At 43.0% G+C, this 27,606-nt stretch overlaps 1 protein-coding gene and 1 pseudogene across 3 annotated transcripts in view; one reads left to right on the plus strand and one right to left on the minus strand.

The window, feature by feature from the left end:
- The window catches only part of NHEJ1 (non-homologous end joining factor 1), an 82,460-nt gene that overhangs the window by 52,931 nt on the left and 1,923 nt on the right, over positions 1-27,606 (minus strand). For all 3 annotated transcript variants that reach the window (XM_038585774.1, XM_038585777.1, XM_038585776.1), the window contains exons 2-5: positions 25,083-25,259; positions 24,286-24,498; positions 16,830-16,968; positions 16,182-16,240 (exon numbers count right to left, since the gene is read on the minus strand). In XM_038585774.1, the coding sequence (XP_038441702.1) occupies positions 16,182-16,240; positions 16,830-16,968; positions 24,286-24,498; positions 25,083-25,259 (588 nt within the window). The remainder of the gene's footprint in view (positions 1-16,181; positions 16,241-16,829; positions 16,969-24,285; positions 24,499-25,082; positions 25,260-27,606) is intronic.
- Positions 25,495-26,168, plus strand: LOC100682998 (annotated as a pseudogene).

Genomic DNA, 27,606 nt, shown 5'->3' on the forward strand with positions numbered 1-27,606 from the left:
GCCAGCTCTGCCACCTTCGCCCGCTCGACAGCCGCCAGGGCTGCCAGAAAGCAGGTCACAATTTTTTTTATAGTCTGTTTACCAAGATGCTGTTTTTACTGCCGAGGTTTCTCTCATTTTATCTCTTTTTCCCTTTTCCCCAAACAGACTGGCCTGTATTTTCTGTCCTGGTTTTTTTTTTTTTTTTTTTCTTTCTCCCTCTCTCAGTACTATTTTCAGAACTCTAATTTTATATGGTATGTCCCTTTTTTTTTTTTTTTTTTTTTTGGTAAATATTTGCCATGACTAAGCCAGGCACATCCAGTTTAAAAGGCCCCGTCCCACAAAACATCGGGTCTTTAATGATATGCATCTCATTAGCTCGCCCCATGAAAGGGGGTATAGAAAAAAAAAAAAAAAAGCAACTTACAGACTCTCTCACTTTTTATATCTAGAGAGACCTATATTTATATATGGGGACAAGCTGAAAACTGACATTCTGAGCCCCGATATGAGGCTGGTACAATGGTCACTTGATTCGGGCTTTGAGGCCTGAGAGAGAAGCAGTTTCAGGAGAGACTGGTTTCTGGTCTGAATTTCACTGCTGGTTGATCCAGGTAGGTCCAACCAGGTCACTGCAGCCAGAACCAACCCTGGGACTGTGAGGAATTAGAGCTGTCTAGCTCGGGAAACAAAACTCTGGGAAGTCTTCTGACCCTGAATTTCCTAAAATGGGTATGAGAAAACAGAGAGAGCAAAAGGGCCAATCTTTTCCCTCCTCCACTGGCGGATGAAGTCAAAGAATGGGAAACTATAAATTATGGGGGTGCTGGGGCACCTGGGTGGCTCAGTGGTTGAGCGTCTGTCTTCGGCTCAGGTGGGGATCCCGGGGTCCTGGGATTGAGTCCTATATGGGGCTCCCTGCGGGGAGCCTGCTTCTCCCTCTGCCTGTCTCTGCCTCTCTGTCTTTCATGAATAAATAAAATCTTTAAATTAATTAATTACAGGGATGCTGAGAGAGATCCCCCCTCCAAGTCAGAACTTCCACACTTCCACTCACCACCCAAAGGGCTTCTTCAGCTGGGCAAAGCCCCAAAGTGATGGCAGGTTTTCTTAATGTACATGTTAGGTTGGATGAAAGGGGTTGTATGGTCGAGGCCACCAACTGTACCAAACAAGTGACACAGCATCCAATAAGCACTATCCAGGTACTTACCTGGCTGCTTTTAAACCCAGCTTGATCCTCTAAGATGGTTACAAGAGCCCCCACTATTCAGTGTTTGCAATAAGAGATGTTGAGAGAGGTACACAGATATACAGATTGAGAGACCCCCTGAGGAGCTGTTTAACCAGCATCTCATGGGAAGACTATTCTTTGTAGGGGCCACCAAAGAGTCCCCAGCTTGGTTTTACATTAGTTCATTTTCATTAGTCCAGAGGACTAACAAATGCGAACTAAAATCATAGGATGTCATTTTAGAAATTAAAATGCCAGTGTATTCTTTATAAGGTGGGGTCTATATCATACCAGTGACCAAACTATTTTCCACTGATTTTTCCTGAGGAGCCGAATAAACATTGAGTGCTATTTATTAAATGCAGGGAAGAAAAAAAAAAAAGACAGAGAAAACAGCAAATGACTTTATGGGAGGGTTCATATACACTGCGGGGGAAAAATGGGACATTCATCCCCAATCTACTATAGCACTGCTTTGGCACTGTGCTTGATACATTGATAAATTGTTCCTCTTTAGTTTCTCATTTTGAATGTGATACAACTCTGCTCCTCTGCTAGTACATCTCTTCCTCAGACCTCATGAATTAATTACATAAGAGTTTTTCTCTGATTGCTTATAAGAGCCTAGAGGTGTGTAAGACCAAGGGTTGGAAGCAAGGGATGTAGAGGAAGAAAGGAGGCAGTACTTGGGACAGAGCTCTCCAGCCATGGACCATTTTCCCATCTCTTATATAAGTTAGGTCCCCACAATGCTCACAAAACGAGTCTCAGCTACGGTCCACATAAAGTTCCAAGTGCCACTGTGTAACATGAGGCAAGGCAATGGGATATGATGGAGTGATACTGGGCCCAAAGTTCAGAGCCTTGGGTCCTGGTGCCGAAATCTACCACTGTTGATCTACATGAGAGTTCTTTTATCTTTGTAGGCCCTAATTTCCTCAAAAGTAAAGCAAAAAGGCTTGATATACGCTTAGATTGATAAAATCCCTTCCAGCTCCCCAGAGTCCATGACTCTAATCTTCTCTACCTGTATCGGAGATGCCAGGATTTCCTTCATTAAGTCACTAGCTGAGGCGCCTGTCCAGACTTGTAACCTAGTCTCATAAGCACTATATTTACAAGTAGGTCACTTCTGAGACAGCTAATCTCATCCATTTCGTATTGATTCTTATTTACCTCAATCTCAGAGGTAAATTGGGGGAAAGGTGGAGGGGAAAAGAGTCTGCTTGAGATGAGTACCTCCTTTGGTGTCCACTAAATTTAGCAACTTCCCTCTGCTCTTTCCCCAGCTGCTAGGGCTGGAGACAACTGAACCCTAAGATAATCATCAACTATTCCTTCTTTAGATCAAGGAGTATTGTCATCCTGCCTCAAAGCTCCTCCCCACTCCTAGCTTCACTCACACCACCCTGGAAGGGGTTCTGTGGAGTAAAGGATTCAAAGTACAATCAGAGCTGCAGCCTCAGAGCTGCTCAGGCTTCAAGCGTAAGAGTAACAGAAGCCAAGGAGCTTTTGAAGGATTCCCTCAAACCACCACACATAGAAAGAACCTCTAAGATTGTGTAACTGAATAAAATACCTAGTTTGGCAGCCATTTACCACACAAAATCCCTTCACACTCTTAGCTCAAAGATTCATCTCTTCCAGAAATACCTCTTCCAAACTGACCTGCTATGAAGCCCAGAGCCCATTTCTTCTCCCTCTGCAGTAACATACCTTACGTATTTAGAATATCCTTTGTACATATGTAAATTTCAGGGGTCTAATCGCCCTCAAAAGGCCATCTTTTCAGGGCAGAAACCATGTTTTCACTTTTCAGCATGATTCCACAATGTTTAATATTTTCAATGGTGCTTAAAATGTCCCATCCACATAGAGTTTAAACTTCTAAGTATAAAAACAAATAGACTAAAGATGTCCCATACAGAATGAAAAAAAAAAAAAAAAAAAAAGCTTCCTGAGACTTTCTGGCAATTACTCCCTTGACGATTCCTTTATGGGAGATAACAAGGATACCCATGAATCCTGACATCTTGTTCCACACACACTGGACAGCTAAGTTGCTAACCTATGGGACTCAGCCTCTCACTTTTCAGTGTGGCTCACTATCCAAAAGAAAGATTACCCATAAGTGAAGGCCATAATAAGAGAACACTTTAGGGATAAGGCTAAAGTTATGAAGCCAACACATAAGGGAAACACAAATCAAAACCACAATGAGATATCACCTCACTCCAGTCAGAATGGCTAAAATTAACAAGTCAGGAAACAACAGATGTTGGCGAGGATGCAGAGAAAAGGGAACCTTCTTACATTGTTGGTGCGAATGCAGGCTGGTGCAGCCACTCTAGAAAACAATATGGAGGTTCCTCAAAAAGCTACAAATAGAGCTTCCCTATGAGCCAGCAATTACACTACTAGGTATTTACCCCAAAGATACAAATGTAGTGATCCAAAGGGGCGCCTGCACCCCAATTTTATAGCAGCAATGTCCACAGTAGCCAAACTATGGAAAGAGCTTAGATGTCCATCAACAGAAGAATGGATAAAGAAGATGTGGTATCTATATTCAATGGAATATTCAGCCATCAAAAAAAAAAAAAAAAAAAGGGTAGCTGCAGGAGGCTCAGCCATTTAGCGCCACCTTCAGCCCACGGTATGATCCTGGAGACCTGGGATCAAGTCCCACATCTGGCTCACTGCATGGAGCCTGCGTCTCCCTCTGCCTGTGTCTCTGCCCCACCCCCCCGTGTCTTAGATAGATAGATAGATAGATAGATAGATAGATAGATAGATAGATAAAATTAATCTTGCCATTTCCAACAATGTGGATGGAACTAGAGGGTAGTATGCTATGCAAAATAAGTCCATCAGAGAAAGACAATTATCATATGATCTCACTAATATGTAGAATGTAAGAAACAAAAAACAAAGCAGAGGATCATAGGGGAAGGGAAGGAAAAATAAAGCAAGACGAAATCAGAGAGGAAGACAAACCATAAGAGACTCTCAATCATAGGAGACAAACTGAGCGTTGCTGGAGGGGAGAGGAGTGGGGGGACAGGGTAACTGGGTGATGGGCATTAAGGAGGCACATGATGTAATGAGCACTGGGTGTTATATACAACTGATGAATCACTGACCTCCACTTCTGAAGTAAATAATACACTCTATGTTAATTAATTGAATTTAAATTTTTTAAAAAAGAAAGGTTTAAGAAATAAGTTATGAAGCCAACAGATCAGGAAAACTTAAAGCTAAGTCATTTGGTACTTTGGTTTTCCCTCTTTGTTTCTATAACCAGAGACAACATTTACCAATGTGAGAGACTCTTCTAACACCAAGACCTTTAAGGTACAACCACTGACTACTCCTATCTACAAGGCAATGTGGTGATAAATGACAGGAAAGACACAAAGTGACATGGGGGTTCAGAAGATGGAAAGAACATGGCTGATATTTTCACCTCTGTCAGTTTTGCTACTTTGGTCATTAACAGAAAAATCATGTAATCATCTGATTCTTTAAGTAAGTAAAATTAAATGCCCTTGGGAAGGACTTTAAAATTCTTGAATGACGGGGATCCCTGAGGGGCTCAGCAGTTCAGTGCCTGTCTTTGGCCCAGGGCATGATCCTGGAGTCCCGGGATGGAGTCCCATGTTGGGCTCCCGGCATGGAGCCTGCTTCTCCCTCTGCCTGTATCTCTGCCTCTCTCTCTCTCTCTCTCTTTGTATGTCTATCATGAATAAATAAAATCTTTTAAAAAAATTCTTGAATGAAAAGGTTATGTCGGGGGATGCCTGGGTGGCTCAGTGGTTGAGCGTCTGCCTTTGGCTCAGGTAGAGATGCTGGGGTCCTGGGATCAAGTCCCACATTGGGTTCCCTGCAGGGAGCCTGCCTCTCCCTCTGCCTGTGTCTGTCTGTCTGTCTCTCTCTCTCTCTGTGTCTCTCATGAATAAATAAATAAAATCTTATTTGTAAAAAATTTTTAAAAAGAAAAGAAAAGGCTATGCTGGGCACCTGGGTGGCTCAGTCAGTTAAGCATCTGCCTTCGGCTCGGGTCATGATCCCAGGGGCCTGGGATCGAGACCCGAATCAGGCTCCCTGCTCAGTGGGGAGTCTGCTTTTCCCTTTGCCCCTCCCACCGCTCATGCTCACGTGCATGTACACGCGCTCTCGCACTCTCTCTCTCTCTCTCTCTTTCACAAAAATAAATAAATAAAAATCTTAAAAGAAAAAAGAAAGGGCTACATCTCCTGGGGAAAGAGGAGGGACATAGGCAGAAATCAAGTTGTCTGCTTCAAAACATTGCCTGTGCCCTCATGCCATTGGCAAATCTCCGAGGAAGGACTAATTCTCCCACTGCATCCAACTCCACAGTTCCCTGCTCTCACATGGTCATTCTCCCTCCACCAGCTTACATTTATCTATTTCCAATGGCTTCTCCTTTGCTTTCAAACACACATGCATCTTCCTATCATTAGAAGGGGTTCTGCTTCGGGCCCTGCTAGCTCAGCAGCTAGCTCTCACTTCCTTTTCATAATGAAACCACTCTGGTGAGAGTTCTATAACTCATTGTCTTCATTACCTTATCAATGGATCCTTCTTTAGCTGCCTGAAATCTGCTGATACTGCCCAAGATCACAAATTGTCTACTGGTCTTTCCTAGGATAGGCAGGCGCCTATTCTCCTTGGTCTCTCTCCCACATGTGGTGCTGTGGATCACTCTCTGGGTGATGGGAAGAACACGAGACATGAGTAAAGACAAATAAGAGCAAATCAGGTGAGCTGACCTGAAACAAACTACTTAGCCTTTGAGCTTCTGCTTCTTTGTCTTTAAAATGAGAATAATATCACCAACCTCATAGGTTTGCTGTAAGGATTAAAAGTTATAAGTTAGATAAAGCACCTGGCAACTATGTCTGGCACATGCACAGATGTCTGTTCCCTTTTCTGGGCTAATTTATTACTCTGTTCAGATTCCCCTATCTGCTCACACTTCCTTCACTGGCTCCTACTACTCCTTCCAATTATGATTGTTCCCCAAATCTCAATCATTGGACTTTTGTTCTTTTCTCTGTGCTCCTCTCAGGGGGAAAAAAAAAAAAAAAAAGTGTCCATTCTTGTGACTTCAAATATTTCTCCTCTGCAGCACACTCCCAGATCTCTCTATTTCTAAAGGTTTTCTCAACCAAAACTTCAGCGCTACTTTGTCAGTGCTTTCCTGAGCATTCCCACTTACAGGTCCTATAATCAATTTAAATCCAACATGTATGTGAAAAAGACTTTCATCTTATATTTTTCAATTAACTCTGATTATATAGAAGCTACCATTTTTTAATAGACTAAAACACTGTTTAATTGTCATGTCATGAATGGACTTTTATGAAACCCATCCTCTACTAAGGGAAGAGGAGAGAGACTCAACTATGTGAATCACTGAAAAATGCTCCAGAGGTACAAGAAGCTGATAGTTTACACCTAAGAAGGCTAGATGTTTGCCAGAAATAAGATCTCAAGCATTTCTGCCTCAGAATTCAATTCTGAACTAAGTGGATTTCTCAGACTGGAAATGAGAATGAAACCAAACGAGCGACTAACAGTGAATTCTGTGGAGCTAAACTAACAAATAAAAAACAGTTTTCATTTTAGAAGGAGCTGGTACTTCCTTTCAGTGAAGTAAACTACACAAGCCCCCAGAACAGTGTCTGTTCAACTGTGCTAACCTATTTGGGTCTAGATAGAGGGGGGCATGTGCGATTCAGTTTTCCACAGACCCCCAAAAACATGTTGTATTATATCCAGCCTGATATAAGATATCATATTTATATTGTATGTCTGTCCCCTTTAGACATTTGAGTTAGTAAACACTTGATTTTGAGGCTTTTAGGATACGAGAATTCAGAAGTTAATGAAGATCTCCACTATTAAGGATTCCCAGCATCAGAAATCCATCTCTTGGATATCAGTAATTTTATCCCATTTGAATTTTCATCCTGATTTCCTTTTTGTTTGCCCTCAGATTTTTTATAAATTTTCTTTTGAAAGCATAAGCCCCTATAACGTTTTATAAAAGGAATATAAAGAAAGAAGCCTTTTAATATATTCTGGGGCCAAAAAGAAAAGAGGTGGTGACCCCTGGTAGCAGGGCTCAATGGTGACTACAGGAACCACATTGAGAAAACCCCAAAGAGGAGGCAAAATTCCCGAGAAATATAGCTGAGAAACATATGCAGCCATCCCTTCCTCCCTGGAGATTTTCATTCCAGAGCTCAAATACTGGTGGATTTGTGTTTTAAATAAGGAAAACCATTCCTTTGTATACCCAAGATTAGATTTAATTGAGCCCCACCCATGATTTTCCTAGTCTGTCAATAGCACCACTATTCTTCAGCTCACATAGGCATACCACTGACAGCCTAATCTTGCCAAAGATCGCTTTCATATGTCAGTTCTCCAGCCAAAACTTTCCACGGCTTCCCACTATCTATAACAGTAATTAATAACTGCGAGAAGGAAGTGCCCATCTCCTTCCTAGGAAATGTGCCTGTTTGAGAATCACTGCGTGTAATGATAGATGTTAATAACTGGATTGAAACAGGCAAATAAATGGATTACTGGCAGAAAAAAAAAAAGCTGAAATACATTTACCTTCAGAATAAAGTACCAATCATCCAGCCCAGCATTTAAGGCTCCCCAACAACCTGGCCTCGAGTTATCATCTTGCTAACCTTATTTTCTGCTAATCCTCACCCACTCATTATGACTTTACATCCTTTGCCCATGTGCTTCCCAGCTAAAATGCCTTCCACCTAGTTCCCTAGCAAAACCCCAAACAAACACAGAAGTCCAGATCAAGTCCTGCCTTTTGCAGGAAGCTTTTTCCAATCACTACACTATTGTAGCCCCTATTATCATTCATTAAGCACAGCGAGCTCTTTGATGATAATATTATCATCCCCCGTATGCCCACAAGAACATGCACCATGCTGACTACCGGAAGAATGAATTAACTGTAAGTTTCTCTAGATCAGAGTACTGACACACACGATGGTACGGAGGACAGTCTCATGCCCCTAGATTTATCCTGCTTCATGATGCCCATGGGGATACTGAAAATACCTATGCTGAGTCCTGTGTCTTCCTCTACATATTGAATAACGGGCTTATGGTGGCAGGGCAGCTCAGGGAGAGGAAAAACTGAGGAAAGAGGAAACTAATTAACTTGCTTTTGGCTGTATGACTAATGTTCTTTCCAGGATTTTGGTAGGTTCTTTTTCTTTTTTTAAGATTTTATTTATTCATTTGAGAGAGAGACAGAGAGAAAGAAAGAGCACCCGCACAAGCACGGGGGGAGGGGGCAGAGGGAGAGAGAGAAGCAGACTCCCCGTTGAGCAGGGAGCCTGATGTGGGGCTCAATCCCAGGACCCTGAGATCATGACCTGAGCCAAAGGCAGACACTTAACCGACTGAGCCACCCAGGTGCCCTGGTAGGTTCTTATTCTTTTGGTTTCTGAGATAGTTGCTTTCTTTTTTTTTTTTTTTTTTTTAATTTTTATTTATTTACTTATGATAGTCACAGAGAGAGAGAGAGAGGCAGAGACACAGGCAGAGGGAGAAGCAGGCTCCATGCATCGGGAGCCCGATATGGGATTCGATCCCGGGTCTCCAGGATCGCGCCCTGGGCCAAAGGCAGGCGCCAAACCGCTGCGCCACCCAGGGATCCCAGATAGTTGCTTTCTGAACTGGGTCTAAAAGAGAGGTTTTAGGGGATTTCAGTAATAAAAGATTCAAGGTTTATAGTTCATCCCAAAATTGGGATTATATCCCAGTAAACAGGCAGGTGGGAGAATGAATGGCAATCTGACAGCAATTCTCTCCTTAGGTTACTCATCTATTTATAGTAGGGCTATCTAGGTCTCAGACTACCAACAGGGTGATCATTTCATGGCCTATTCATAAGATAGGGAAAATAAAGAAGAGTGGGAAGCTAAGATTCCTTCATCCATTCAACAAATATGTACTGAGTGCCTACTGTGTGTAGAGGCAGTGTTCTACGTACTCTGGATGAACCAGGGCACAAAACATCCATCCTTGTCCTTGCTCAGCTTACAAGCTCTAACAGGGGGAAGATGCCATGAACAATGAGCATAATGAAATAAGGAAATTTTATAGTATGTTGGAAGATGAATGCTATAGAAAAAATCAAAATTAGAGTCATGTGCAGAGAGGCGAGGATGTGGCTTATGATTTTAAATAGGATACTCACAGTAAACTCCATTGTGAAGGTAACATTTGAACAAAACCATGTATTGTATTTTTGACACACCTCCCCTTAAGAGGTGGAGCTTAGTTACCCTCCCCTTGAATGTGGCCTACATTTACTGCTTCACTACTAATGAAGAGATCACCACAAGAGAGTGATGTGCTGTCACTCCTGAGATTAGGTTATAAAAAGGCTGCAGCTTCCATTTCAGTCTTCGCCTGTCTTTTGGATCACTTGCTCTGGAGGAAGGCAGGGCCATGTCATGTAAGAAACCCCATGGAGAGGTCATGTTACAGGGCAACAGCATCTCCTGCCAACAGCCACATGAGAGAACTTGGAAGTGAATTCTCCAGTGCCTCAGAATAATCACATTCCCAGCCAACATCTTGACTGTGACTTCATGAGAGACCCTGAATCAGAATCACCCAGCTAAGCTGCTTCCAAATTCCTGACCTTCCACAACTGTTTGTTGTTTTAAACCATGACATTTTGGAATGATGTGTTATAAAGCGATAGATAACTAATCCAGACATAAAGGAAGTGAAGGACTTGGCCACACAAATATCTGAAGAAAGAGCATTCCAAGCAGAGGAAATGGGCAGCATAAAGGACTAAAGGCAAGTGGTGCTAGAAAGTGCTAGAAAAACAGCAAGCGGCCAGTGTGGGTGCAATGGAGTAAAGGAAGGAGAAAGTGGTAGATGAAATCAGAAAGGTAATGAGGTCCAGATCACGTAGGGCTTTGTAGGCCACTGTAAAGGCCTTTAGGTTTTACTCTAGAAGTGTAATGTAAACTAATGAAGGACTTTGAGCAGGGGAGTATCATGATGTGATCTGTATTTTAATAAGATCACTTTGCTGGTAATGGGCCAGAAGGGGGCATAGGTAGCAGCAGAGACACCAATAAAGAGGTTATTGCAATGATGCAAGAAAGAGACAATTGTGGCTCAGACCAGAGTGGCAGCAGCAAAGGTGAAATTATGGGTGTGTTTTGAAGGCCAACAGGACTTCCTGATGGACTAGATGTGGGATATGAGAAAAAGACAGAAGTCAAGGATGACTCTAAGGTTTGTGGCCCTAGCAAATGAAAAGGTGACATTTCCATCAGCTAAGATGGAAGGAGGTTGTTAGAAAAACAAATCTGGGGGTAAGGTTAGAAGTTCAGTTTTGGACATGTAGAGTTTCAGATTCTGTTGGACTTCCACATGGGAATATCAAGCAGACAGTCTAGAGTTTGGAGGTAAGGTCTAAGGGTAGAGATTAAATTTGGGATTTGTCAATAAAGTGGTAGTTAAAGCCATGGGACTATATGAGATCACTAAAGTTAAAAAAGAGCACCAATGATTGAATCCTGAGGCACCCCAACATTAAGAGGTAAGGGACAGACACCTGGCTGGCTCAGTCAGAGGAGTATGCGATTCTTGATCTTGGGGTGTTAGCGTTGTGAGTTCAGCCCTGCGTTAGGTGTACAGATTACTTTAAAAAAAAGTAGGGGGACACCTGGGTGGCTCAATGGTTGAGTGCCTGCCTTTGGCTCAGGGTGTGATCCTGGAGACTGGGATCGGGTCCCACATCGGGCTCCCTGCATGGAGATGCTTCCCCCTCTGCCTGTGTCGCTGCCTCTCTCTGTGTCTCTCATGAATAAATAAATAAAATCTTAAAAAAAAAAAAAAAAGAGGTAAGGGAGAGAAAGAACCAGCAGGAGATTCTGAAAAGGAGCAACCGATGAAGTAGGAAGAAAAACAGGAGAGTGTTGCAGTATGGAAGCCATATCAAGAAAACATTGAGGAGAAGGAATTAACAAGTCTTCTAAAGGAAAAATCTAAATGAGAAAAGATCAGCCAACTCAATTTTCCTTGCCTCCCCATCCTTCCTTTTCATTCCCATATCCTGTTCGTTCCATGTCCTCCAAATGCTATGGGAGAGGTCAGTCAGTACAGGAGGCGGCGGGAACAGCAGGAGAGTGTACCTGTGCCGGCAAGGAAAACAGACCAAGGAAAGGAGAAATGGTCATGGAAAGCTCACAAAAGGGATGATGTCTGTGCAGTCAGGAAAGCTGAACAGGAGTCTGCCGTGAGGACAAGAAAGAAGAGAATCCCAGGCACACTGGTCAAGGAATAAATAAGCATCAGGACTTCAATTTGGGAAAGTGGCAGAGGATCAAGCTGTAGAGGTCAAGAGGACCAAATCATGAACGACCCTGTGTGCCATGCAAGGAGTTTGAACCACTAAATGGCTTTAAGCAACTGGATTTCTGTTTCTGTCTCAAAGAGATCACTCTGACATAATACAAATTCAATTGTGGGGTGAGTCGGGTGGGTGCTGCTATTCTAAGGCAACAGACACCAGATTAGAGAGGAGCAGATTCAAAAGATAGTTGACAAGTAGGATTTGAAAGTAAGGACAAAGAGAAAAGTGAGTAACTCCCAAGTTTCTGGCTTAGAAAGCTGAATGGATACGGGTAGGATTCTCCAAGATTAGGAATATCAGAAGAGAAAGAGGGGGAGTGGGTGGCTTATTTTGGACATGTTTAGGGTAGTACAATGTGGGACGCATCCAGGTAGAAACATCAAATGTGCAGAAAGAAATATGGGCTGCATGATGGGAGATATAAAATTGGCACTTGGTGGTATAATAGTGACAGTTCAAATTGGGGTCTGGATGAGATGACCCAGAGAGAGAAGGACAAGTGGATGAGGACACAATTTTGAATTAACACTAACATTTAAGGAGCAGGTAAAGAATGGAACGCCAGCCAAGGAAACCAAGCAGAAGCTGTCCGTGAATGAACTCAACTGGACAGCAAGCAATTTCCAGGTTCAAGGACTCCTCCTCCTCTTCCCAGGGCGGCTTTGATATAACTTCCAGCTTTCTAAGAGCAGCAATGAATATCGTCACAACTTGAAGCATCTGCTCTAGCAACAGGCTGCAACCAGACAGGGAATGAAGACAGTACTAAAACTAGACAGGACACAAAGGCTGTGGCTACATTTAGGATGCTGAGTCAAATCAATGTCACTATAGTCATATAAGTATATGATAGAAACTGCTGAAGGTATTGGATTGAACAGATTAATTTAAATCGTATAAGGCATGCATCAGTGGGAAGGACTATTGTGCTGAATACACTCCTCTGAAGACAGGGAAGGAGAGGATCTCTCTGTCAAGTGCCCCCCCCCACCCCCACCCTCACTGAAAGAAGCCAACTTCATGCAATTGCTCAGGTTTTGGTGTCAAGGGCTGATTCCTGGCCAGGGGTTGCCAGCTGCAGAGGGCGGGGCTCTATTTTGGGCTGCCTGCTGTCCCTGAGCCTGGCCGCGTCTGGTTTGAGCAGCATGCAGCCCCAGTGACTCACACACCCATGCAAACCGCCTGTGGCTCAGTGGCATGGCCTCGGAATGCCAGCCTCAGGCCAGCTCCCTCCTCACCCCATTACACTGGGATAAATAAATAAAGAGCCCGCCAGCAGCCACACAGCCTGATGGCAACCAGATGGAGAGGAGGAGGCATGGATGGGGCCGGGAGAAGGAACTCCCTCCAGTGGACCAGAGTGAGAGAAGGCCATGCCAGCCTGATCCTCCTAAACTTCTTTCACACGGTTCCTACTGCCTTGCAGTAATGGTCCCTGATTCGTTGACTCATCTCCTACTCCTAACGGTGCCTCCCAGCTCCCAGTCCTAGGAGATGCTCTCTACGAGGATCTTCCCTCTATGAAAATCATGCCTGAAGCCACCCCGTCCAGTCAACTTGAAGAACACTGCCAGCACTCCCCCTCCAGTCGGGCCACCATCAACTGGCCCCCTTGGGCTCCCTGGAAATGAGAAATCCAAGGCTCAAAGCGGGGGGTAGGGGAGGAAAAACAAAAGAACTAAATATGAAGATGTAACCTCTGTTCAACCCTTAAATATTTTTCCTGGCCTTAGTATCCTAGAAACCTCCCTGTCCTACTGCCCTCTGTGCCCTATCTCTCCAGCCTCTCGCCTAGAACCAGGAAAAACAGACCCCAGGCACTGACCGCGTGGCCCTCTGACATCAGCCCTGGCCCCCCTGCACCTTCACCCCGAGCTCTCTGTCCCTGGTTTGTTTATCTTCCTATGTTGCTTATTTTGATGGCACATCCTTTCAGCTGTTTTAGGTGACCCCATGACCCTTCTGTGTCCTGTTTGTAGGACCCCAGACAAGCAGAGTAACTGAAAAGATGCAATGGCCATAAGAAATTCTGCAGTCCCATTAGAAAATGGGTTCTAGCAGCTATGCAGAACATTTGGTGATCCCAGAGGACGATGCAGTGATCCCAGAGGTCACAATAATTCCCCATGATCCTAGCCCTTAACCATCCTTTAATTGGTGTGTACAACCAGTTAGAGTGGCAAAACAAAATAGAGATGATCCCAGACAAGAAATGTAGGAAGGCTCTAAACATACAGCTACAGCGACATGACCTTAGGTAAGTCACTTAACCTCTCTGAGGCCCAATTTCTTAGTCTGTGAAATGGAAAGCTATAGCTACTTGTCTCTCAGATCCTCTGCAGATATGTAAAATTCTGTACGTCTATGTGGTTTGGGTGTGATCCACCCAGGACTTAAGAGACCAGTATTTCTGAAGTAATTGGTAATTGGTTCCAATGCAGTAATACTCTTCCCCGGGCTGGCACCAGGATTCTATGCTTTCTCATTCGACTCTGCAGGGTTGCCCCTACCCCAAAAGCATGGAAGAGGTGAGCCTCCAATTTTGCAAATAAGAAAACAGAGTCTCTGGAAGTACTAATTTATCCAAAGCTGCAAAATAAAGCAGGAGAATAACTGAAGACCCCAAACTTAGATCTCACAGCAGCACCATATCCACAGGCCACACTGCCCCAATTTTCATGAGACTCCCCCTAGCACAAAATTAGTAACATCTTCACCCACAAACTTACAGAGAATCTACTACTCCCAGGCACTATGTTCAGGCCCCGGGGATATAGAAATGCATGCAACGCAGTCCTTGCCCTCAGATGGTTTTCAGAGATCAACAGAGGAGAAAGGCATTGTCTTGAAGACCTATAGACAGTAATATCACAAAGTTCTATGTGATAAAACGGAGGTAGGAACCAAGGTACTATAGCAGCAGGGAAGAAGGATTATCTTTACAAGGAGAGTCTGGAAAGGTCTCTCAAAGAAGCCAAAGCTGACACTTAAAAGATTAATAGAAGTTTACAAGGTAGATAAGGCCAGGGCATTGGGCATTATAGATAAAGGAAACAATGTGTGCCAAGACATAAAGGCGAGAGGAAGGCATTTTGGCAATTCAAAGCCATTCTCTGACTGAAGCCTAAGGTTTATAAAGAAAAATCTCAAGAAACCCAGCTGGATAGGTACGCAGGCACCAGATCAGGAAGGGACCTCTCTGCTGGGCTGAGAATAAGTCTTGTATTATTTAACTAAGGGGCAGAGACAGGGAATCAGCATATCATCCTCAGCCTGCATTAACCTCCTTAAAACCTACACTTAGAGACGGAGGAAGCTCTCCGACAGAAAAATGGCCTAGGAAATCTCTGTGCAAGTCCAGGTGTAAGGGGCTCTCTTTCCCCATAAAGACTTGAAATCTACTCTGCCTCAGGACTTCACAGTGCATGCTTTCCTTCTTCTCCAGAGTTAGATTGCTTCAGGAGATAGGCTTGAGCACTCAACTTGCATTTTTGGTTCTCACTGTTAAGACCCCGAGCACGATGGCGTCTTTGCTCAGCCACTGCACAGAGGCAGAACAGAAGGTTCCAAGTCAAAAACACCTGCTTTCTGCCTAGCCCTGCGAAAAATACTAACTTCATGTTCAAAAGAAATATGAGTCACAGTCCCTGTCCACCAGGAGTTTACAAAGTAGCCTAGATGACAAGACAGAAACACGAGTAATCTATACAGAACACAATATTATAATAGCATTATTTGCTTACATAGTAAAGTACCAGCTTGGTTAATGTGTATAATTAGAAAAGAGGGCAATAAGACGAAGGTACTAACTGTACAACCAACAAGTCCTAAAAGAGTGAGAGGAGAAAATCAATATTGACTGGTATTATCAAAGGTCACTATTATTAATACTCCCCTGTTTGCCGTTTAATAGATGTTTCTTTTGGCCAAGCTCAATCCTTAGAAGAGAAACCTAGGCAGGAGCTTCTGACAGGCCACAATTATCTACTCCCCATTCATTCCTTTGCCAGTCCCCTTGTATAAACACTGTGATTTTCCACAGACTACTGTGCCCACAAGACAGTTCCCAAATGGTAACCCTGTGCTTTTCACCTTCCTCTGCTGTGGGATGTTGGAGGGGCAAGTCATGATGACTCCTCCCCCCACCCTGCTCCACAATCCAGACCTGTGATCAGATCTCAACAAGCAAAAATTTGATCGACTGGGCAACCAAACTCTCCAAGGTTAGGGAATTCTAAATGAAACTCCTAGGTACGTTAGCACAGATGTTTTTACAAATGTTCACCAGCCCACTTTTGCCTTTCATAGTCTTGCCCCCTATTTCACCCCATCTTCCCCACATGCATCTCAAGTTTTAACAGATTTTCTATAGGCAACTTTTGCAGAGAAAGGATTCTCCAACCATGCAAACCAGCTAGCACCCAAAACACAAGTCACTACTCGGGCACCTGGAAAGAAAATAAAGCAAAAGTGCACAAGGAGAAAGAAAATCCTTATTGTTGTATACTCTACCTCTACCATAAATTGTTCCAAGAAGGAATTTTCTTCAAATGGCTCCGTCTTCAACCGATCTGTAATAATACAGAAAAGAAATGTTAGTCTTAAGATGAGCTTTCTGCCTGTGAGAAGGAAAAGAAACAGAGCCCAAGATTTCTTGGTAGGGAGCATAAACATGTAACACCCGGAGTCCAGTGGGAGAAGGGATGAGTGTGTGAGCAAACAGAGGAGGAGGAGAGGGTGATTAGCAACACAGGATGTGTTCAGTGGCAGCATGTGCTCTAGGAGTTCATCCCGCCACAAAGACGAAGGTCGAACTGAATTTTTATTCTGAAGCTGGAGCTATGCTTCATAGGGTCCCACCCTATGTTTGTGCTGCCCTCGTACAGTTTTGCACAACTGTTGGCCCCTTTCCAAACTCTTTCCTTGCCATTGCCTGGGGCAATGGCTGGACTCAGCTACAGTTTCTTTTGGCTACTTGGATGCCAGCTGGGTCATCAAGGCAGAGAGAAGTATCACCCAGCCTCAAGTCTCCAGTTATGGTCAGTACCCAGCACCTCCTCAGGGAAGCACACCTCTAATGCAAATGACTCTCCCATTTTCTGAGGCCCTTTGGCCACCTGTACCAGTCCCCACCCAACACCCCAAAGAATGCCCTCTCACCTCGACTCAGCACAGCCCCACTCTCCTGGTAGTCCTGGATCTCTAGATCTTTCATGCGAAGCAAGGTTGCTAGTTCCCTCACTTGGCACTGCAAGGCCAGACTCATGCCCATGAGAGGACGAACCAAATGCTGGGAGACCTTTCATGGAAGAGATATCAATCAGCCAACAGACAGTTACAGAGTACTCCCGAACACTATATTAGGAACTAGAAAAATACTGAAAAATATATGTTTTCACAGGGACTTACAGTTTCATAAGCAAGCAATCCATTTACATGGCTATAAAAATACAGTAACTAAATAGGTATGTGAAAGAAGTTCGAGGGCTTTCTTTGTAGCATAGATAAAAGGGTGGGAAGAAGAGAGGAGAACACATGGATAGACAGCCCAGAGTGGTGATTTAAAGAGAAGGTTGTAACAGAGTTGATAAGAGAAAGGTGTTGTTCCAACTCTCCTGCAGAGACTAACAAAAGCAGAAAATCCAAGTAGGCTTCAGGAAAGTAGGTGTAGTTAAAAGAGTGTGCTAGCTGGCACATAACAGAAGACAAAAGTCAACAGAGAGCAGAAAGCCTTGGAAATTAGACCCAGCCACTGCTTACAAGCCATTTCAGGGCTGATGATAGTCCAGAATGAGAGTTTCGATCTGCTCCCACAAATGCAGCAAAGTCTAAGGTCATCGGAACAGAAGCCAGCCAGTCACCAAGAGGTCAGCCTAGGAAGGATGAAACTGGCCCAGCACACCTTGCTCTTAACAAGGTAAGAAGGACATAAGCATAGCCATGCTGCTGTGCAACTAGGATGCTGTTCTCATATAACAACATATACCTATATAGAATAATTACCTAATTCACCTACACAAGGTATCCAGTAGTCTTAGAAAGAAAAGAGCCTTAGCCAAAGAAAATAACTATAATCAATCATCTCGGAGCACCTGTGTGGCTCAGTCAGTTAAGAGTCTGTCTTTGCCTTTGGCTCAGAGAGTCATGATCCCGTACTGGGCTCTCTACTCAGCAGGGAGCCTGCTTCTCCCTCTCTCCTCTGCTTGCCGCTCTGCCTACTTGTGCATGTACTCTCTCTCTGTGTCAAATAAATAAATAAATAAATAAATAAATAAATAAATAAATAAATACAATCTTTTAAAAATAAATAAATAAATAAAATCAATAATTTCTTTGTGACCAAAGGATGCTATCAAGGTTTCCTTCACATTCCCCAAGGAGATGAGCTAAAGGAAACATTAAAAAGAAAGGCCCGAGATCAGAGGTCAGCAACATTTTCTGCATGGGTCAGATAGTCAATATTTTCAGCTCTACAGCCAATACAGTCCCTGTCACAATACTCAACTCTGCTGTTACTTCATGAAAATGCCCATAGACAACATGTAATAAATGAGGGTAGTGGGTTTCCAACATAACTTCAGAAAAATAGGCAGCAAGCCAGAGTTGGCCAACTGGCCATATTATAGGCACCCCTACGCTTCTCTAAGGACAGATCAGAAGAGAAGAGATTGGGGTGAGGGGGATACAGGCGAGAGGCAGCAGCTTTTGTACCACCACCAGGACCCAATAAATGCAGGGGGGCTGATGCAGAGCAGAAGGCCAGAAGTCAAATGGAGCTGGAAACACCAGTCACTTCTTCCCATCATGCAGCACATCCCAACCTGGTCCTGGTTCCCAGTTCAGGTCCTAAGGATAAACTGAAGCCTCCAAGTACTGTTCAAAATGCAGCAGAAGTTCTGCTTTGGGGAAATTCATCTGCTCCAGACCCAACCTTCTTTCCTAGGAACTATTTTGTTAGGTTTTGTCCTGTTCGAGGTGAATAGTGGAAAAATAGGTGAATCCTTGTATGAAAGCAAGTCCGTGTTTAGAGGGGCTGAACTGAAAGTAATTGCAATTGGTAACCAAGCAGCATCACCATCCCTCTGGCGGCAGCCCTCAAATAACAGAAACTCCTAAAGGTGACAACCAGCCTCTCTCTGGGAATCCACCTTAACAGCGATCTCTTTGAGTGGTGGTAAATAAACAGGAAACATAAGGAGAAACAGCTTTTAATCAATGCTGTATCTAAATATATAGGGTAGGGATCCCTGGGTGGCGCAGAGGTTTAACGCCTGCCTTTGGCCCAGGGCGCGATCCTGGAGACCCGGGGTCGAGTCCCACGTCGGGCTCCCGGTGCATGGAGCCTGCTTCTCCCTCTGCCTGTGTCTCTGCCTCTCTCTCTCTCTCTCTCTCTGTGATGACTATCATTAAAAATAATAATAATAAATAAATAAATAAATAAATAAATAAATAAATAAATAAAGTAATGCCATGCCAGGCACCCGAAGCTATGTACCAGACGCCAATGTCTATATAGCAACAAAGAAAAAATAATTTAGCTTTTTCTCAGTAAATATCTCAACTTTTCAAATAATTTCATAGAATTGGACTACACCACTCTGAATCATTGGGGTATAACTCATTCCCAAGTTAGATGCATGCTTAGATCAATTAATTAGGACAAGTCATGTGGCTGAAGTAATAGATTTCAAAGCAAATCCACAGATACTTCAAGGATTTTCAAGGAAAAATCTTGAAGCACTTCAGGTCAGGAAGACCCCCACCCCTTCGTTTGCAGACGATGATATATGAAGAGGTGCGATTCCACAAGCCAATTCAACAGACACCTACTATGTGCCTAGTACATGCTGTGAACCCATGAGGCTTCTGCTCTCAAATTTCTCAGGAGAGTTAAGGAGGTCAGGAAGTGTGGTAGATACAGAAGCAGGAGTTGTCAATCTTTTCCAGAGGAAATCTATTTATAACACCCTCCCACCCCCACCCCCCACCCCTGACATCTGCAGATTTCCCATTGAAATGTTGACAGTCAGAGGCAGGAGAGCTGAATGGCAGTTATCAATCCCAAAATGAATCCTATCAGGTTTGGATATGGTGACAAGAGCAACAGACTGGAAATTCCATCTGGATTCTAGCCCTGGCTCTGAGAGCATCTAGATGTGAAAATGGCTTAATCCCAAGCACTCTCACGGTCCTTATTTTCTTCAAGGAAAAATTAGGGAGTCCGAGTATGTGTTCTCAAAGGTCCACAGTAATGCTGAAGCTAAGTACTACTATGTATGTTCTCGTATTTAGTCCCCAGGATTCCATAGTAAGGTTGGGACTGGTGCCTCCTCTTTATCAATGATGAAGCCAAGTCTCATAAAAATTCAATGACTTATCCAAGGTAATACAACGGGTTTTTTGTGTGGCAGGAAGAACACACATGCTTTTGTAACTCAGCTCCACCACTCGATTTCTATTACCTTGGATAAGTCATTGCGAGCACATACTCGGACTCCTTCATTTTTGAGGAGGAAGAAGGAATGAAGGAAGCTGGCTGGAAGTGGAAATGGGCTAGAAAGCAGAAATCTGAGGCTTGAGATATTTCATGATATCCTGCACAGCCTTGAGATCTTAGCGTGAACACACCACACGCTGTATTCTCTTACTCTCCTGCATGGCTAGTAGGAGTTTAGGTGTGCAAGCTCTCTGAGAGACAATCTGGCATTATTGTGAGCAATATTAACGATACAAATACTCCTTTTTTTTACATTTGTTTATTTATTTTTTTGAGCAATCTCTACACCTGATGTGGGGCTCAGACTCACGACCCTGAGATCAAGAGTTGCACGCCCTTCCGACCGAGCCATCCAGGAGCCCCCAAATACTCCTTGATTCAACTATTCCATTGCTAGAAAGTTACTCTTACATTTACACGTAGGAAAAGTAAATACAAGAGTAGCCACTATGTGTAACAGCAAAAGAATGGAAACAACTTAAGTATCTACTAGTAGTGTATCGATTCAATACAAGTTGATATATGCCATCAAATAAAACTCTATGTTACCATTAAAGAATATTAAAGCAGATTGTCCAAGCAGATTGTTACAAATATTTTCTAAGTTCTATAATTAAGTGAAAAGAGCAAGCTACTGAATAGTGTGGATAGTATGCTGCCATTTGTGAAAAGGCATCCATACGCCCAGATAAGTATTTGATTGTGTGAGTACACACATACTTACATCTACACAAACCTACGTATAGCTTTCCTTAAGAAGTCACAAGAAGATGGTATCAGTAGTTGCTTTAAAGAAGGAAAATAACAGACTAGAGGGTGGAGTAGAAGGACCTATTTTTTCACTCTAGACCCTTTCTTAATGCTATTTGAAATGTTTGCCTTTTGCATGAATTACTCATTGAAAAAAAATGAAATAAAAACTATCACAAGAATGAGTAATAAACAAAAATTATGACTGTGTGACCTCACAGACACACACACAAGCCTGGAATAGTATCCGCCTACATCCTTGACAGTGTCCGCTGGCTCTAACTTTTTCCCTATAAAGCTTCCTCAGGCTCAGGGGTTTCCCTGGGCTGGTAGTCTTCCTTTTTATAATAATACATATTTTATTTTACCTTAAAGCCTAATTGTTCACCAATTGTTCAATGGTCTCCCCAATACTGAAGCTTCTTTTCTTATTGGGGCTGCCCAATTAGAGGAATTTGCCTAGAATAGCTCGTTTTCCCTTTACATATTATTTTCTAGTATAATATCATTATACAAGTTTCCTTTTAATTTGGGGGGAAAAAAACTATCAGAGCCCATCACCCTCCTAGAACTACCTTCTCAATCTCACTATTCTGAATTTCGAGGGCTGTGTGATGCACAATGAGACTAGCTATTGCTAGGACTTCCCAAGGGCTCCCGGAACACTTTTTTTTTTTTTTTTTTTTTTGGTTCCAGAACAAGCATTATTGAGGGAACAGTGCCCCCTGGTGTTACTTAGAAAAAAATTACAGGGATTTGAACCAGAGGTAAACTATCTAAAGGATGGAAAATTGCACAAAAAAATTTCACGAAAATCAACAGATCAAAACTATTATCTGCTAAACACTGTTGATGGACCTCAGAAATTCAGAGATGAATGAGAAGTTCTCCAAGCACTCAAGTCCACCTTTACTGGATTCCAAATCAAAACTCCACCAGAGGGGCACCTGGGTGGTACAGTCAGTTGAGCCTCTGACTCTTGGTTTCAGTTAAGGGTCATGGCATCAAGCCCCGCATTGGGCTCTGTGCTCAACGTGGAGTCGCTTGAGACTCTCTCTCCCTCGCCCTGTCCCTCCCAACCACACACACACACACTCTCTCTCTCTCAAATAAATAAATAAATCTTAAGAAAAGAAATCCACCAAAGAACAGTTTCTCAAAAATACTTGGTCCCATCCACTCCGTTGGTGCCAAAAGATCACATGACCTCAGGAAAACTAAAGAAAGGATATAGGAAATGATGCCCACTTGTCTTCAAGTGCTTCTGCTGATAAACCTACACCCTTAGGCCTCCCATAGAAGACCTTGGCCTCTAATGCTACTGACTGAAACAGCTCTGTTTATATAAAAGGGTGGAAGGGACCAGTGGCAGTAATTCCTGCAAACAAGTTCTTACTGTTTACTCTCAAACTAATTTATTTTTTTAAAGATTTTACTCATTTATTTATGAGAGACACAGAGAAAGGCAGAGACACAGGCAGAGGGAGAAACAGGCTCCCTGTGGGGAAGCCAATGTGGGACTCGATCCCAGGACCCCAGGATCATGACCTGAGCTGAAGGGAGATGCTCAACCACTGAGTCACCCCAGCGTCTCTCTCAAACTAATTTTTTTTAATTTTTTTTATTGGAGTTCAACTTGTCAACATTTAGCATAACACCCAGTGCTCATCCTGCCAAGTGCCCTCCTCAGTGCCCGTCACCCAGTCACCCCAACCCCCCACCCACCTCCCTTTCCACTACCCCTTTCCCAGAGTTAGGTGTCTCCCATGTCAAACTAATTTCTAATAAAAGCTCTGGGAGGGATCCCTGGGTGGCTCAGCGGTTTGGCGCCTGTCTTTGGCCCGGGGCACGATCCTGGAGTCCTGGGATCGAGTCCCACATCGGGCTTTCAGCATGGAGCCTGCTTCTCCCTCTGCCTGTGTCTCTGCTTCTGTGTGTGTGTGTGTGTGTGTGTGTGTGTGTGTGTGTGTGTCTATCATAACTAAATAAATAAATCTTTAAAAAAATAAAAAATAAAAGCTCTGGAAGCCTAGAAAGCTGTGTAAGCAGAAGACATTATCATCCTAGTCCTTGAAAATAGGCTCTCGAATCAGACCTCCCTGGGAGTAAAATTCCAGCTCATTCACTTACAAGTTAGATGACTTTGGACACATTGCCTTCAATCTTGGCTTCCTACTCTGAAAACAAGGAATAAATACTACTTATCTTGCAGGATAGTCATGAGGATCCAATGACAAATGTTCAGAAAGGTAGCTAACACTGGCACGTACTCTATCCTTTGCCAGACTGATCTGAACTGGATCATGTTAAACCCCTGCTTAAAGTTTTTCAATGCAGGCACCTGGGTGGCTCAGTCGGTTAAGCGTCTGCCTTCAGCTCAGGTCATGACTCAGGGTCCTGAGATCAAGCCCCACACTGGGATCTCTGTTCAGCAGCAAGCCTGCTTTTCCCTGTCCCTCTCCCTCTGATCTCTCTGGCTCTTACTCTCTCAAATAAATAAATTAAATATTTTCTAATAATAAAATAAACTTTTTCAATGAATCTCTGTTGCCTTAAGGATAAAATCCAAACTCATTAGAATTCTTCAAAATGCCCACCTCATTTCCCACAACTTCCTGCAGTCATGAAATTCCCTCCCTTGCCCCATACCTATACATCTCCCTGCCTCTCAAAATGCACTCCAGCCTAGACTGACCTGATCTTCTCCCGGTTATCCCCTCCTCATCTCCAAAACACAACTTAGAAACTATCTCTTCAATGGGGTGCCTCAGTGGCCCAGTCGGTGAAACACCCAACTCTTGATTTCGGCCCAGGTCATGATCTCAGGGTTGTAAGATTGAGCCCCATGTTGGGCTCCCTGTTGGGCATGGTGCCTGCTTGGGATTCTCTCTCTCTCTTTCTCTCTCTCTCTCTCTCTCTCCCTCTTCCCCTCCCCCTCCACTTTCTAAAGGAAAAAAAAAACTCTCTTCAAAAAAAGGTTTTTCAAACTTTCACTCATCCTGAGCTTACTTCAACCAAAGAATTTACCATACTTTATTCTGCTTCCTGTCTATCTTCTCACTAGATTATAAACTCCAGGAATAGGCTATTTGTTTTAGATCTGGACACCTAACAACCAGCCTAAAGTGATGCTTAATAAATGTTGAATATTAAAGACGCTCAATAAAGCAGGTAAACCCAAACCCTGCTCCCTTTGCAAGGAAAAGATGTACCAGTCGAGAATCTGTTTTGCCTTCTGTCTAATCAAGGAAAGTGTTCTGACTGAAGAAGAATTTCAAGTGGAATCCACACAAAAATAAGAACACCTAAAGATTCATCTTGAAGCAGCTGGCATTCCCCTTCCCCACTCCACACTTGAATTACACTCACCAGGGAAGGGCTAGCAGGAATGCAGTGGAAATTCCAATAAAAGGGGAGACCAGAGAGTTCACTCCGCACCCGTAGTATCAGTGCCTCGGCCACATGATCACAGGTGAACATAGCTTCGCTGGGGAAAGTAGTGTCCTTCAACAGTGGGCGAAGCAGATCATCCAAATGACAGAGAAAAGCCGCAGGTGGAGCTGTCAGGCGCTTGTTCAGCTCCTAAAAAGACAGCAGGAGTTGTATGGAGTCGGGGTGTAACAAGGAAACAGACTCCCCTCAACAGTAAAGGAAAACTCTGGCTAACATGAAGACAGCGCAGTGGAGATGAAGAGAAGACAAAAAGGCAGGAAGAGGGGGCACCCAGGTGGCTCAGTGGTTGAGCATCTGCCTTCAGCTCAGGTGGTGATCCCGGGGTCCTGGGATCGAGTCCCTCCCTATGGGGAGCCTGCTTGTTCCTCTGCCTATGTCTCTGCCTCTCTCTGTGCCTCTCATAAATAAATAAATAAAATCTTTAAGAAAAATAAACAGGAAGAGGAAAGAAGAACACAGAGAGAGCAACTGGCCTACTTCACAATCCTACCTTGTACTGTGGGCAGCGCAAAAAACAAACAAGGACAGAAATATGGAAAGATCCCAGGGCTTTAGGTGGAAGGGCAGGCCATTCGCTGGAATTGTCTCAACCTGATCTGACCTCCCTTGGCCACCTACAAGCCCACAAGCTGGTTGATGTGAATACACCCCAACCCTCACTAAGAGAAATTATATCCACACCGCCCCCACAGCAGTACTTCTCTTCAACTTACCTTGGCTCGCTGGCTGACCACACTAGCATCCACCTCTTCATGCCACACCTGTTGAAGATCTGAAACCAGTAAGGCGTACCCCTGCTTGGTGATATAAGCCTTGACCATGAGGGAGTTCTCAGCAAGTTGTAGCCAGGCCCATGGCTGCATCAACAGGCCTTGCTCCAGTTCCTTCATCTGCAGAAAAGCCTTAATTTAGGAAAGTGGCCCCACAGTCTGGGGATGGGGTACCACTTAAACAGTTCTATATCAAATAAGTCTTGTGAAGGACTCCTCCCTAAGGAGATGGAAGGCATGGATTTACATTTTACACACACACACACACACACACACACACACACCATCTCCTGCCCCACCTTACTACCTCCTGGCTATGAAAAATCTATTTAGAATTCAATTTTTCAGGGAAGTGAGCAGCGGGGCCGGCGACAGTAATAGGGCCGAGCGGCTGTTCACAGAGCAAGTGAAGATGAATGCCAGAGGACTTGGATCTCAGCTGAAGGAGAGTATTCCAGTTACTGAACTTTCAGCAAGTGGACCTTTTGAACAGCATTATCTTCTTCGAAAAGGTCTCCCTTGTGTGAAAAATGAACTTTTGCCCAGTCATCCTCTCGAATTATCAGAAAAAAATTTCCAGCTCAACCAAGATAAAATGAATTTTTCTACACTAAGAAACTCCAGGGTCTGTTTGCTCCACTAAAATTACAAATGGAATTCAAGGCAGTGCAGCAGGTTCAGCGTCTTCCATTTCTTGCAAGCTCAAACCTTTCATTGGATATTTTAAGGGGTAATGATGAGACTATTGGATTTGAAGATATTCTTAATGACCCATCACAAAGTGAACTAACGGGAGAACCACACTTGATGGTGGAATATAAACTCGGTTCACTGTAATCTGTTGTGCCGTTCATGAAAATAGCAGGGCTGCATGTTGTTTATAGTCATCTTTTTACTATAATTTGATGTATACAACATTAAAAGTACTGACACATGAGAATTTTTGCCTAAATAGTATTTGTGATCATTTGAAATGATTTAGTCTTTGGTTTATGGCCATGTGACTATTGAAGCACTAAAAGGAGATGATTTTAAAACTCCCAATTTATATGAAAACAGTAGCCTTCTATGTGTCTTTCAAAAATTGTTGTTAATGAGTATTTTAAAATTGTACAGGTTTCAATCCAGCCTGTTTTCTGGGTATCCCATAAATTTAACTTTGATTACCATTATCAGCATTTGAGTCTACAACCTTCATAGTAGCATCTCAGAATAAACATCTGTAATTGATTTCAGTGGTAACACTTCAAATTAAGTACAGAGTAGGGTATTTATATTTTACCTTGTTTCAGTATAGCCTGTTGATACTTACAAGAAAAATACTGAATTTATTGATGCTACTTTAGAATTGTAGCTAGCTATTTGATTCTTTCAGTTTGAAAAGTGTAATAAGTTCACAGGTTTTGATTTTGGTCTTGTCTTTAAAATGAAAAATCAACCAGCATATGTTGATTACACTGTTGTAATGCATAGATTTATATATCACAAGGTGAGTAAATTGAAAAAATTAGAATATTCATGTACACACTATGTATCCCTGAACAAACTCCATAATTATTTAAAAATAAATCTTCACTATAAAAAAAAGAATTCAATTTTTCAAATTAAGTTCCTAAAGGGCATAAAATGTCTTTCTTCTATAGTGGTTAAGCCTCAGCATATTAGTCTTAGTATTTCTGCTTTCTAACAATATAACTTAATGTGGAAACCTAAACCATTCTTTACCATATCCCTAATAAATATGCCAACGCTAGCCTTTCCCAGAACTTCTAGAAGATATAATTCTTGTCTTATAAAACATCGTCATAAGTGTTGTGAGCAGGAAATTTAAATTATCTGATCATTATCTAGAAATAAAACTCCAGAAAATCTCAGATTTTCAAATACACACACACTCTCTCTCTCTGTATGTATATGTATGTATATTCTCTAAATATTTATATACACATAGATACATACATTCCGGAAAAGAGGGATTCTTAATCTAGAGCCTACGCATGTGAATCTTCTGGAATTACCAGCAAAATCTGTGTAGACGTGCATATAGCCATTTGGGACGAAGAGGTCCATAGCTATGTCAAATTCTGAAGGGAATCAATGACACAAATAAAGAGCTAATAATCTGTGTCCAGAAGCAAACAAAAAAAAGCCCCAAATCCCATTTCAAGAACCTAGATGACTAAGAAGTCATAAACACAAGACACAGCATTTCACAGAGATAGAAACAATTCATTAAAGTCGGCTTCACTCATCCCCCATATTCCAACCCAAGTACAGCCATGGACAACATCATGCCCTGCTGTACATCCTGGAAATCCTGGAAACCAACTTTTCTACTTCAGCGACTATGTTTGTAGTTTTAACCTAGTAGATATTTAGTGACTATGGCTATTTTGCAGGAAGTTTGGTCATTTTTTCTGTGTGTGGGGGGAAGCAGGGGGCAGAGTGATACCATTCTCTTCATTTT

The sequence above is a fragment of the Canis lupus genome, chromosome 37 (assembly GCF_011100685.1).
Source record: "Canis lupus familiaris isolate Mischka breed German Shepherd chromosome 37, alternate assembly UU_Cfam_GSD_1.0, whole genome shotgun sequence".
Lineage (NCBI taxonomy): Eukaryota > Metazoa > Chordata > Mammalia > Carnivora > Canidae > Canis > Canis lupus.